Here is a 13682-nt window from a genome sequence, read left to right as displayed (position 1 = left end):
AAATGTGATTCTGTTATTGCAATTTTTTTTACCTCTAATATTTTAAATTGTATACATGATTATCACAAAAATTCTGAATTAACTCTACTAAATATAAAATAATCTAATAGATTAATTACCGTTGTGTTTGGAAATTTAAGAGCAATTGCCATCTCTGCGATTTGAAGTTCTTAATATTCTGTGCCTCATCCAAAATGAGATACTTCCACTTCTTCCGTCTAAAACTTTGGTGATCCTGTATTACTAATTTGTAAGATGTAATGCATATGTGGAAAGCGTTCGGTTTCGTCCAACCTGTGTACGTTAAAAAATACAAATTATACTTTGCATAAATTTGAATAATAAATTTTCAATTAAATATTATCGAATTAAATAATTTGATTGTTTCTCCCGACAGGATTCGTATGTCAGAATGTCAGATTGACCTTTGACACGCGAGTTTTTATAGAGATTTTTAATATTTCGCTGTACTATAAAACAGATATCGGCCATATCGAACTAATGTCTGTTGTCGGCAGCGAATAATGTCAATAAATTAAAGATAAAAAGAAATATAAAAAATATAAAATTTTACAGAAAAGAGAAATTTTATATTTTATAATAATTATATTTAATTTGTCACGTATTATTACCTGTTCTCTTTTGTTTCCTCTCTTTTTGCGTCCCATAATATGTCAGTATCTTAAATCCGGGACACCACTTTTTGCATTCCATTTCCCAATTGAGCATCACGGAGGTCGGTACAATTATAAGATGCGGTCCCCAATTCCCCTTTTCACAAGCTAAGTGCGCCAATAAGGCGATGGTTTGTATAGTTTTACCTAAACCCATCTCGTCCGCCAGAATGCCATTTAATTTTCTATCGTACATAGTAACAAGCCAATCCAATCCTATATGCTGATACTCGCGAAGGGAGTGTTTTAAAAGAAAGGGTATTTTAGTGACAACCTGAAAAAATTATATATAACGTTAATGGACATACAAAAAATAATAAATAAGAACTAGTTTCTATACAAAATGTTATTATAAGTCACGAACTTAATTTTACTCAGATTCTTGAGCTATGTTGACCTTTATTATCTATATGTATTTGTTTTAAGACTTTCTTATCTATTTGCATTCTAATTGATAATTTGAAGTTTACTTCAAATAGATCAAAAACGACTTCTCGTGATTTATAATTCAGAAATTATTAATGCTTGAACATTAAAAAAAATCACAATCAAAATTTATCAAATGTATGTTATTAAAGATTGATGTAATATAGTGAGATAATCTATATAATAATAATAATCATGTAGTGATTATTTTCCAGAATAAGATAGACATACATTTATTCATAAGAAAATTATCACTATTAATATTCCTTTCGTAAATGATAATGAGCAAAATTACTGCTTCATCATCTTGGATCGAAAGGATTATTTACCAAACATTATTTAAGTTTCTTAATACAGTAGCATAAAAAAAGTAAAATATAAAAACAAAAATAACTTTAAAAATATACATAGAAAATAAAATCTTATTTTTCATTTAATTTCGAGTAGACTATAAGATTGAAACAAAATTTTGTCTTAAACTCATTTGTTGAAATATCAAACGCTAAAAAATTACTTAATTGTAAAAAATTAATAAAATCATAAAATCAAGAGATACGGTAATATTTCGAGCCAAATCACGCGCAGCAACAGCGAGGCATCCTATGCCTCTATCTATACGCGAATCGGCCAATTGAGAATATCTTAGATTATAATTTTAGAGATTATCTTAGATTATAAATTTTTAAATTATATCAAATTAAATTCGATACGCGATCTGCATCACACACGCAGTACATACACAAAATTAGTTATTTTCTGAGCAAATAAGCAATATATTCTATTACAGTTTTTTTACAATTCAAACCGAAGTCTTTCATTTCATAAAGAATTTTATCATTAGTAGCGTTAAATAATTTTTTTTTATAATTTTATGGTCACCCGATTGAAGGTACACCATCACGTTTTTATAATTACATATGATTAACATATGATTAATTAACTTTTATAATATATAATTACATGTACACATTTAATTAAGAATCGAAATGACAGGAATCAAAATTGTAAATTATTGTTTTGTTGCGATCTTTTTCTCTCTCTTTCTCTCTTTATAAGTAATAATTATATCTTTAAAAATATTTAAAGTATTACTTAAATTATATTTCATCCGATGTTTTACGACGATCATTAAATAATTAATTGAAATCAATAATTTAAAATATTTATACAATTTAATATCCGCATAGTCTCGCACCACTACCTTTCGATCGAGCGCGCCGCGCGAATGATGACAATGTCGAGGCACGTAAACATTAGCGCGCTGTTGTATACCTCCCTCCCCCCCAAGGCCGAATACCATGTTATTGCCATAATACATGCCATAATCTGTCAAATTCCTTTTCTCAACGCGATTGCGGAAAATATCTCGAAATAATTGTTATATACTATTATAATTAATAATTAATAAATCAAAGTATCGGGAATATGAGCACTGAGCAATGATAAATATGATTAATGATTAATTATCTTTTATATACGTTAAATGATACGTAACTTTATCCCATGATGAATACTTAGAGTTAAAAATATTTCGTCTGATACTTTATTGTATGACTTTTCAATTATTTAAATATAATTTAAATTGAAGACGCAATCAAATCACAGAATCAAATAATTAATATAATGAAAGCTTTCCGTGATACATCAATCAATTAACAAATAATTAATTTATAACAAACTACTTCTATATATAATATTCCGCGTATATATATAATGTCATAGTACATAAAATATTTCGACAGCGAATTATCACTACCTATGGTATTCGACCTTGATCGCATACCATACATAAACTATAAACAATAGCGCGCTAATGTTTACGGCATTGTCATCAGTACGGCGACACTCGAGCAATAAAGTAGAAGTGCGAAATCCCTCGTATATTGTCAAATTCTTTTTCTAAACGCGATCGCGACTAGAATCGAAACATATTTCATTATAATTATTACAATTAACTAATAATTAACTTTTAATAAAGGACATGAAATTGTATCGCAATGATAAATTTTTTTTTCGAATCACGATAATTGCGAATAAAAGCAAATCAATAGGCATAAAAAGTACAAATTACATAAAAAATTTTTTTGTCGACCTGTGTTATCATTTTGTTACGATCCCTTCCATCCCTATCACTCCTTTCGGATAATTTTTCTCTAACAATGTTTAGAATCAAATATATTTTATATGTACTTTAAATTTTTCTAAAAATGCGAATATAAATTAATTATTAATTAAACAATTGCTTTATATATAACTTTTCATTAATTTAATCTTTTTATTACTTTAATTGTGTACATATTTTTATCAACATTAAAGAGAGATAAAGAAAAATAATATTATTGTAACGTGTAGCGCATAATTTTGTATAAATGTGCAAATCGTCCTTCTCCTGTGTTATTCTTATGGTATAATAAACTGCTTATCTCGTGTGATTGTTTCGTGATAGGAAGTGCCGTGTATCTCGCGATCGTTGCGTATACGGTTAATCATAATTAATAGTGTTTTCACAAGTGAGTGTGAGTGTCACAAGGAAACAACAAAGGATAAGCAAAAAAGAAAAAGGAAGTTTACGTGACGGGCGGATCAATGATATGCGGTAAGTATGTCATAAATCATGTCATGTCATAAATTTTTATTATTTTAAAAATAGACATATATTGTTTTTCTCTTTCCCTTCTTTGATAGTGTGTATGTATATGTGTGTGGTGAGCGTCAGAGAACGTGATTTACAATGTATGAGAGCTGTCCATAAAGAAACCAAACTTTAAAAATGCTCAAATACAATGGCGTGGGATCTTATGTTTTGTGGCACTATATAATGAATGAACCTTTAACAATTTTCTCACCACAAGTATAATAGCTATCGTTCTTAGTTTATGTTTTATGACTCGAATGAGGTTGTGTTCGGTTGCATTTGTGGCAATTTTCTAAACGTAAAAGATGAAGGTTCTTGAAGAATACATGTGTTTTAAATTTTATTTTAAAAACATGAAAAAGTGACCAGAAGCGTAGACCAGTAATTCATGGATGTTGCATCACGATAATGCTCTGCACGCGTCATTTTTTATCAACGATTTTTTGGCAAAATACATGAATGTTGTTCCTCAGTCGTCATAGTAACCCGACTTGAATCCTTCGAATTTTTTCTTGTTCAAAAATATTAAAATCAACTTTAAAAGATCACCATTTTTAAACAATGGAAGAGATTAAAGAAAATTTGCTACGGGGTCTATGCAGTATTCCAAAAGTAAAAAAATCGAACGCCGAACCTTATTCAAGCCACCATAAAACGTAAACTAAAAACGAGCATCATGCTCGTGGTATGAATTGCTAAAAAATCTCACTACATAGTATCACAAGGCGGATCCCATCGCAATCGGACGCTTTTTTAAAGTTTGGTTTCTTTATGGACAACCTCGTAATATATATGCGTGCAATTATAATACGCTGTGCGTATGTACTGTGTGTGCATTGGATATACGAAGAGAATAACGCGAGCGTAAATTACAACGTACTACGCGTATATCTTATGGGCAGAATGCGTGAATGAATATAATTTGCATGCGATTAAAAGAAAACAGAAAATGAGGAGGCAACGTGTGGCGAATTTCGCATACATGTATACATATCTATACTTCAAATAATAAGATTTAATAAAGAGAAATTAAAAACATAAACGTAAAAAAACTTACACTAGTGGTGAGCAATGTATTTCCCTTAGGCTGGATGCTCTCGGCTAACGCGGCGACGTTATCCATCTCGTTACGAGCGTCTGAATGATCGTCTGAAATCTATAATAAAAAATAATCACATATCATGCAAAATATTAAAAAACATATTTACACACACACACACACGCGCGCGCGCGCGCGCACGCACGCACGCACGCACACACGCACACACGCACGCACACACGCACGCACGCACACACGCATATATATATATATATATATATATATATATATATATATATATATATATATATACATATAATAGAAAAAATTGAGTTAAAAGTAAGAAATAACTCAATAAAAACCCGTTAATTTATAATGAGTTTGATGTAATAACTGAGGAAATTAAAAGTTCGTGTATGCAATAAAAATCTATAACTCACCCTGTCCAATTGTTTTTCGGATGGATCTTCAAGGAGAGATTGAAGTCCCACATCTGCCTCGGCATCGCTCTGAGTCCGAACCTCTTCCTCGTCACTCTCGCGATCACTCTCTTCACTCTCGTTCTCGCTACTAGTTGTTTGATCTTCGGTTTCCGGAGCCACTTCCTTGTCACTGTTTTCTTTATCTGTACCTAAAGGAAAATGAAAAATAGCATTACATTAAATTCGATTTGCTTTGTTTTAAATATAATATAATATTGTATATAAATTTTAAAATTTTCTCAGACAAATGCCTCATTTTACAGCACAGAGAGTAATCGAGATAAATGAAAACCAAATATCTCGCACCATCAGGATTGGTAGTAGTATCATCACCGTAATATATAATTTATACAAATAAAAAAGCCTTTATATAATTACAAAGCTTTTACATATAATATAATAATAAAAACAATTATAATAATTACCTTCAACTTCCACGTCCACATCTACATCCATGTCCGACATATTTGCATATTTAGCCGCAAGTTCTTCAATAGACATTTCGTTGTCAGCCTAAATGAAGACGAGCATATTTTTATTCTACATCTATACAATGTAGCAAAAAAAAAAAGAATTACAATCGTCCGTTTATTTTTCAATATTAAAATAATTAATAATAATTACAAAATATATATACCTTAAGCTCATCAAGTTCCCGTTTATGATCGATTTCTCCCTCAAGTTTCTCTTCTTCCATGATAGTATCTTCTTCGTCCGAGGATTCACCAGATGCCGCGACAAAATCTGCATCCGCGTCAGCTGCTTCCTTGTTGTCCTAAAATAAAAATCGTAAAATTTTGTTTAAATTTTCCTGCACTAGATTAATGGCTTAAAAAATTGCAATTTTAATCAATTTTAAAAATTAAAAAAATTTATATTAATAAAATTTTCCATTAAAGTGATTTAATTGATTTAAAACAATTTTAAAGTCTTCAGCTGTTTTGAGATAATTTTACACAAAAGAGAAGATCGTTCTGCAAACGTATTTATAACATCAAAGCACATTGTTTTTTATTAATACATTAAATTAAAAAATTTGCAGCAACATCTTTCTTCATGTAAAATTTAAAACATTGTGTAAATCAAAAAAATTAGATATGTACAAATATTTTTGTTTACTCCTCTCCTTAAACATACATTTTGCTCCTCTTCGTTTGTTGCATTATGTGGTGATAAGCTTTTGTTGCAATCCTCCAAATAGTCTGGTGGCAAGTCTTTCAGAAGATCTTCCAAAGGTATTTCCGATTCCCTCTTCAATAATTCCACTTCCTCTTTGTGATTGGTCGTTAATTTCATTTCCTCTTCGGCCTTAGCTATAGTCTCCTCATCATCATCTGAACTCTGATTTGGCTGGAATTCCTCTGTAATGTGCATTACATATATTATATAATCTAAAATTAATTTATATAATACAATAAAATTACAGTAAATTTTCACAATAAAAATAAATTAAATAAAAATTTAATTTAATAACGAGTATGTACTCTAAAAATAAAATAATTTATGCATACAAAAATAAAATCTATTTGTATAATTTATATATATAAAACATATATATATATATATATATATATATATATATATATATATGTGTGTGTGTGTGTGTGTGTGTGTGTGTGTGTGTGTGTGTGTGTGTGTGTAAAATAAGTTATTAATGTTAATATAATTATTAATATCATATTATACAATAGTATAATTTGTAACATTAATGTTACAAATTATTTTATTAATTATATGGCTTTACATGAATTCATACAATTAATGCTTCTTTTTACATTATGAATTAAACATACCATCGGAATGACATTTTCCTTGTGGAACTGGTGAAGAGATGCGCGAACTATTTATGGAAGCTGGAATACTTTGTGAACCATCGGTCTTATTAAGACCCTCTGTCAGCCATGTGGAATATTTTTCTGTTTGACCCACAATGAAGTTCAAATGCTGATCTAACGCCTTTTTTCGTTTTTCTTCCAGCCTCGTTTGCTGCTTATATTCCACCAACTGCCAACAAATTACAAAAAATATTTGTTAAATTTATTTAAAAAATTGATATCTTTTTAATTCTGTTTAAATATTAATATTAAAATTATTAATAAGAATTTTCATCTGCTCATTCAAAAGCATTTGCGAGATATCGATATATGATTGTAATGTAATAAAATAGGTGTCCTGCACTAAATTCTTTGGTTGAATTTAAAGAACTAAACAACCATACACAATGCGCAGACTTTGCTGTTCCCACAACGAGCACACGCTTCTGATAACAATACATCAAGAAGGTCGGCTTAATTAGTGTGGGGTATTAGCGAAGAACAATTAATTATAATAATAAATTGATCTATTTTTATAAAAGAAAAAAGAATAATGATAATAAAATTTAAAATTGAAACAATTCTTTCATCGATCTAAATCCATAAATTATGATACATTAATTGATCATTTCAAATCTTTAAATATTAATTTTATTATTTTTGTTCTAGTTCACCTTTTCAACATTCGTCCAAAAGGTTTTAATTTCCTTGGCGACGAAGCTAGCAATCTTTTTCAATCGAAGTTCCTGCGATTTCTCAGCCTTCTGCGCCTGAATCGCCTTCTCCTGAAAGTACTTTTGCACCATTCGCGCACATTTTTTCGCTGCAGCCTTCTTCCATTTGCGCTCCTGGGCAAAGTCGGCAGCCAACCATACCATTTCTTCCAGCAAATAATCCCAATGAGCTTTGGTTCGAGCCGGTTCCTGCACTTTAGGTAATCGCCGCTCTGACCATAATCCCTCACGTTGCAACTCAGCGATCCTCTGCATCACGTATGCCTCCTGCATTCCAGTAATCATAGTTATTAGCATAAAATGTTAAATTTTTAATATAAAAATGATATATCCGACTTTTTCAAAATACGTATCACAATTAAATAATTAAATAATTAATAATAAAAATAATTCAAAGTAATTAAATAATAGTTTAATTCATTTAAATTTTTACATATTCAATGAGATATTGATATTGATATTTTATATATGCTTTTTATATCATAAAAAGATAATATTTAGAACCAATTATTAAGGATATGACAATCACCTGTTTAGCCTTTTCTACAATTTGCTCCTGATTGTTCGTAATATCACAGGAAGTAACTATGGTAGTAGGTGTAGACAACTTAACAAGTTTAACGACAGGCTGGGGGTTATTGAGCGCAGTGGTTGTCGTAGGCGTTTTCGGGGTGACGGTGGTAGTTATCGATGACGATGGCTTTTCTATCACCGGACTCGGAGCAGTGATCGTGATCGCTGGCTTCGACGGTTCCGTAACCACCGGTGTTCCACCTGAAATGATAAAAACACGATTAAAAAAACTATTATAATATATATGATGTAAATTATATATATATATATATATATATATATATATATATATATATATATATATATATATGATAAAATAAAATAAAACAAAACTGAATAAAAGAACTGGCAAATGCAATACTTAATAGCGTATTTAACACTGATAAATAATAATTTAATTGCTGAAGAAGGAAAAGTGAATCATTGGTTTTTAAAAGCAATTAATCTCAACGATCAATATATCACTTTTAGCTAAAAAATTTTTCTTTCACATCCGCGTTTTTTTTATTTATTATTTGCAAAATTATATCGACCACTTATAAGTTATCTTAATCCATCTTAACCTTCATTATGCTTTCTTTTTTACATGCTTACAGGTTTTACTAACGCAAAATGAATACTCCTATGATATCTTTGTATTATTATTTCATCACTTTTTAAGTTTTTTAAATTAAATAACGACTGATAAATATAAATATTTATGACAGAAATAACTTATTACATAACTCAGATATAACTGGAGAAAAACATTTTGTAAATATCTTTTAGATCAGAATAAATTTTAAAAATATAAACACAAGATAATATAATATGATTACCCAATAACTTTCTCTGCTTAAATAGAATATTGTAATATATTTCAGGCAATAAGAGAGATTTTGAGATATTTTGAATAATTTATATAGATTGACCATATTTTTATAATAAAATAATTTATTATAAAAATAATAAACATTAATACAAAATAAAATAAAAATAAACATTAGAGATTATGAATACAGAAAATATAAATAATATTTTTAAAATCACATTTTCAAGAAATGTTAAGTTTAAAGAAATTAAACAAATTCATAATATCTCTAAATCTCAGTACTCCGATCAAAAGCATACACCTCACGCGTGTAAAAACGATAATAATAATAATAATAATAAATCTTTGACAATATTAAAGATTCCACAGGACAGACAAGATGATACATATCTATAAGGTCGACAATAACTATCAAAGCGAGAAATGAAACCGTCATGAAACACGTCAATTAAGATAAAATAAGCTAATCGTTTCCATTTGCATCTGAGAGAACATACGTGTATGTGTGTGATACACAGACGGTAAAGAATAGACAAACATTGTTCTTACCAAGAATATACTTCAAATAAAAACATGCGTTTGTATTTGATAACAATCAGGACGATCGCCACACGGAGTACTGTTGTACAGTTACATGCAACATATTATTTATTCTTGTCCAAATCATTCTATAAAATTAGCATAAAGTAAACATACAATGAAAAATCATATTGTAATATGACTTTGGATATATAATAAGCGTTTTCAGCTAAAATTTATTTTACTTATTTTTTTTATATTTTACTTTCTTCCAATCCTAGTCTATTCTATGTAATTTATTCGAAAAGTGAGAATACAAATTTTTATTTAAGTTTGTCTTTAATAGCAATAGACGAGATCTTTTTTGGTGAACGTCTCCCGATCATTATTTAAACAGTTCAAGTCAAGAGTACGACAGATGTAATAATACCGCACGAAAATAATCGATTTTCAATAAGAACTTAGGGATTTAGAGCAACAAATTGCCCGAAAGCGAAACTAATACGGAGCGAATTAAAGATACGAAGAAACGAACACGGCAGGTAATCACCTATAATGAGCGTAGGTGCTAGAGTAGAAGCGGATGGAGGATGAACGGTGACTGACGGTGAAGACTGGATTGCCGCTCGGAAGGCAAATACCATGCCATGGCGGCCCCCTTGAGGCCTACCTGGTACTTGTCCTGGTGCGCAAATGATCATCATTTATTCGATATACAATAACCATTTTTTTATTCATAATAAGTAGTTAACTAAAATATAACACGAATGATAAAACGGTTGATCCTTTGTTAAATAATTAACATTAAAAAAGAATTTTTCAAAATAATGCGAGATTCCTCCTAATGTAGAATATAGAGAAAGCATGGATATAAATATGCTAAAGATGAAGCAAAAAACGATCCATATAAAACATATTTTTAAGCATATTAATTATTAAAATTTAATGATAAGTTCGCGCACCGATACCTCGCACCTTGGCTTTTATACCCATTTTCCCACTTAATTGTTTTTTTATCCTGAGTCTATTGTTATTATTATCTTTTTAAATCGTAACAAAAATGTCCAATTTCTCCAAACATATTTAAAAAAATATCTCTAGCAATCGTCATATCTAATGTGAATAAAAATATTACCTAATAAATTATTATCTGTTTAATAATATTAATATTGATCTGTAAGACTTTTGGATAGTAAAAACAATGTGTGGTTTTAATTAAAATTATTAATTGCACAATAGCGCAATTTTTTATTTCAAGAAAAAACTCTGCACCGTCTCAAGTAAGCATCCGCTGTAAAGAACAATTCTAAAATATATTGTTTAATTCACGAACGTAGTAATATTCTCGATAAATGCATTATGAATCGAAGAAAACTTCAGATAGCTCGAAGTAACAATGAGTAACTAGAATTTTTTGCTGTCTTAATTATTAGACAATATTTACCTTGTTGGGTGAGCTGAGCTAAAGCCGCAGCAGGCAGGGTAGTGGAAAGTGCTACTGGCGTGACACCTGCACCGGAGATCTTAACTTCCGCACTTTGATTTGGGATTTGTACCATCGTAGAACCGGTGGTAACGGTTGCAACGGTAGCAGTGACAGCAGCGGTGGTAATAACAGCAGCGACGGTAGCAGTGGCAACAGTAGTAACGGTAGACAACTGCGAGAAATCTGATGACAACGGCGCTGTCAAATCCTCGTCATCATCGTCTGGATCAAGCGGATGCTGACGTAAAAAGTGCAAATATTGCGGCGTCGGGGGCCGTTTCTGCCAACTGGGGTAGTCCATCATGTTTCCGCCGATGTGCAAAAAGAACAGCTCCGACACATTCTCAACGTATTTCTCGCGTACGATGCGCATCCGCCGTATCTTGTGCTCCAATATTCGTCTACGGTAGCCACTGCTATCGAACGCAACCGCTTTCTCCGTCGTCTCCGATAATTTCAATCGCTTTCTCGCCGGCGGCGACGGTGATTGCACCCGCGTCTGCGGCGATGACGTTTGCGATGACATCGGTGTCGCGAACATGTTGCTTAATGAGGTGCGTACGAGCTTCGGTGACGTCGCTAATACTACCTTGGTGGAATTCTGTGGCCGCGACGCGACCGGCGATGTACCAGCAACACTGACATTTCCGGCCACCAATCCTGCCGTGTTACGCGGTGGCGTCCCCGCAATGTTAACGATCCTCGTGACGCCGACTTGTTGCGTTCCACTCGCGTTAGTTGTGATGTTATTTGGTATGACCTATTAATAAAAATACGAAAGTATTAATGCTGTCACAGAGAAAAGCACAGAATTGTGTTAAAATGTAATTGTGTAAATAGATTAATTATTTAATACAATTACAATGTAATCCGTGATTAAAAAATCACCAATGCTTTTAATGAAAACTAGAAATAATCAAAATTAAAAATAATCAAATAAGATAATCATTACTAAATATAATTATTTATTAATTAAGTTAATGCTTAGTTATATGAGTATTTTATTAAATAATAATAATAAATAATGTAGAAATAATAGTAATTAATATAATCGCCAATTATATTTAATATATATTACTTTTTTTTCATAATATAAAATATTTTATCGAATTAGATAATTAAATTAGGTAAACTGCTCTATTATATTTTATATATAAAAAAAAAATGCAATTGTTTTTTATTTAAACCAATATAAATTATATATTTTTTTCATGCTATACATTTTAATTAGAAAAATTTGAACATGAAGACACACCTGCGTAAGACCAGGAACTTGACTTGTAATAACAAACTGTTGCCCGCTACTAGTAGAGAGCACATTGAGGCCTTGAGTAGCGAGAACTTGCTGCAGACTGACAGTCTGTTGAGCTGCACCTCCATTATTAGCCGCACCCCGATTAAGGGGTGGTAAAATAGGTGCACCTTGCTTATCACTCATTGCACGTTATGCTGAAAAGATAAAGTGTTGCACTGTTAATGATTCATAGTGACTTGCACCACAAATATTCATATTTTACTATGTAGAAAATATAAATATTGAAACATTGATTTTTTGAAAACCCACTTTTCTTAAATATAACATCAATATATATACTTTAATAAAATTCATTTAAAAAAATATGTATATATCTTTAATATAATTAAATTTTTAATATATTTTCAATTTAAAGATTGTTATCTTGTATATATTTTTGAATACCCATCAATAAATAAATCCATTAAATGGTTATATACTCATATAATGTACTCAATTATATACTCATATAACTTATCATGTACAGTTCGTAAAATTTTTCTGCCAACAAATCTTATTAATGCATATATTAGTTCTTAATTTATAATAATTTATAATATATAGTTCTTAATTTTTAAATATAAAATTATTAAGTTTAAATAAAAAAAGCAATCTACTTGTAGATACTTCATATATTAGTTTTTTTTTTTAAGAAGATATTTAAGTACATTTTTAAAATATGGCAAAGATTACTATATAGCAACAATGATTTAACAATAACATTAAGAATAATTTAACAATGAGAAATACAGTTAAATAAAAATTTTTGTATTAAATTTTAAACATTGTATACAATATGTATCTTAAACCATTAATTAAATAGAATATCATGGATAAAAATATAGTAAAGAAATAGTGTGTATGTATGCAAAATATTGAGACTTTAAATATATATTAAAAATATGCAGAAATATGTTAAACAAATAAGCAGATTTGCAATGCAACAAAATTTTGATCTTTTTTAAATGCATTGAATATAAACAACTCTTATTCGATATATTATAAACGATCTAAAAAATAAAATATAAAATTTTCAAGCAAATAAATAAATAAAAATATATATATATACATATAAAAATATAAAATATAAAAAAGTAACAATGAAATCTCCAATGCATGAGCTCATTCGTTCATCGAAAAACGGAAGTGCCTCGATTGTTCGCAAATGTAAATCGAAAAAAAAGAAATGATGAAT

At 29.8% G+C, this 13682-nt stretch overlaps 1 protein-coding gene across 9 annotated transcripts in view; it reads right to left on the bottom strand.

Annotated features, from left to right (window-relative positions):
* LOC126851446 (helicase domino) overlaps window positions 1–13682 on the bottom strand; it is a 34898-nt gene that overhangs the window by 19259 nt on the left and 1957 nt on the right. For 7 of the 9 annotated variants that reach the window (XM_050595415.1, XM_050595416.1, XM_050595412.1 and 4 more), the window contains exons 2-14: window positions 12449–12642; window positions 11152–11953; window positions 10258–10389; window positions 8334–8578; window positions 7745–8071; window positions 7050–7260; window positions 6394–6617; window positions 5894–6031; window positions 5682–5769; window positions 5215–5405; window positions 4793–4891; window positions 633–948; window positions 120–294 (exon numbers count right to left, since the gene is read on the bottom strand). In XM_050595415.1, the coding sequence (XP_050451372.1) occupies window positions 120–294; window positions 633–948; window positions 4793–4891; window positions 5215–5405; window positions 5682–5769; window positions 5894–6031; window positions 6394–6617; window positions 7050–7260; window positions 7745–8071; window positions 8334–8578; window positions 10258–10389; window positions 11152–11953; window positions 12449–12631 (3131 nt within the window). In that variant the 5' untranslated portion in view covers window positions 12632–12642. The remainder of the gene's footprint in view (window positions 1–119; window positions 295–632; window positions 949–4792; window positions 4892–5214; window positions 5406–5681; window positions 5770–5893; window positions 6032–6393; window positions 6618–7049; window positions 7261–7744; window positions 8072–8333; window positions 8579–10257; window positions 10390–11151; window positions 11954–12448; window positions 12643–13682) is intronic. The other 2 variants (XM_050595417.1, XM_050595423.1) reach the window with 1 other exon arrangement.

The sequence above is a fragment of the Cataglyphis hispanica genome, chromosome 8, assembly GCF_021464435.1.
Source record: "Cataglyphis hispanica isolate Lineage 1 chromosome 8, ULB_Chis1_1.0, whole genome shotgun sequence".
NCBI lineage: Eukaryota > Metazoa > Arthropoda > Insecta > Hymenoptera > Formicidae > Cataglyphis > Cataglyphis hispanica.
The sequence above is the reverse complement of the archived record's forward strand: the minus strand, read 5'-3'. Positions and strand labels throughout refer to the sequence as shown.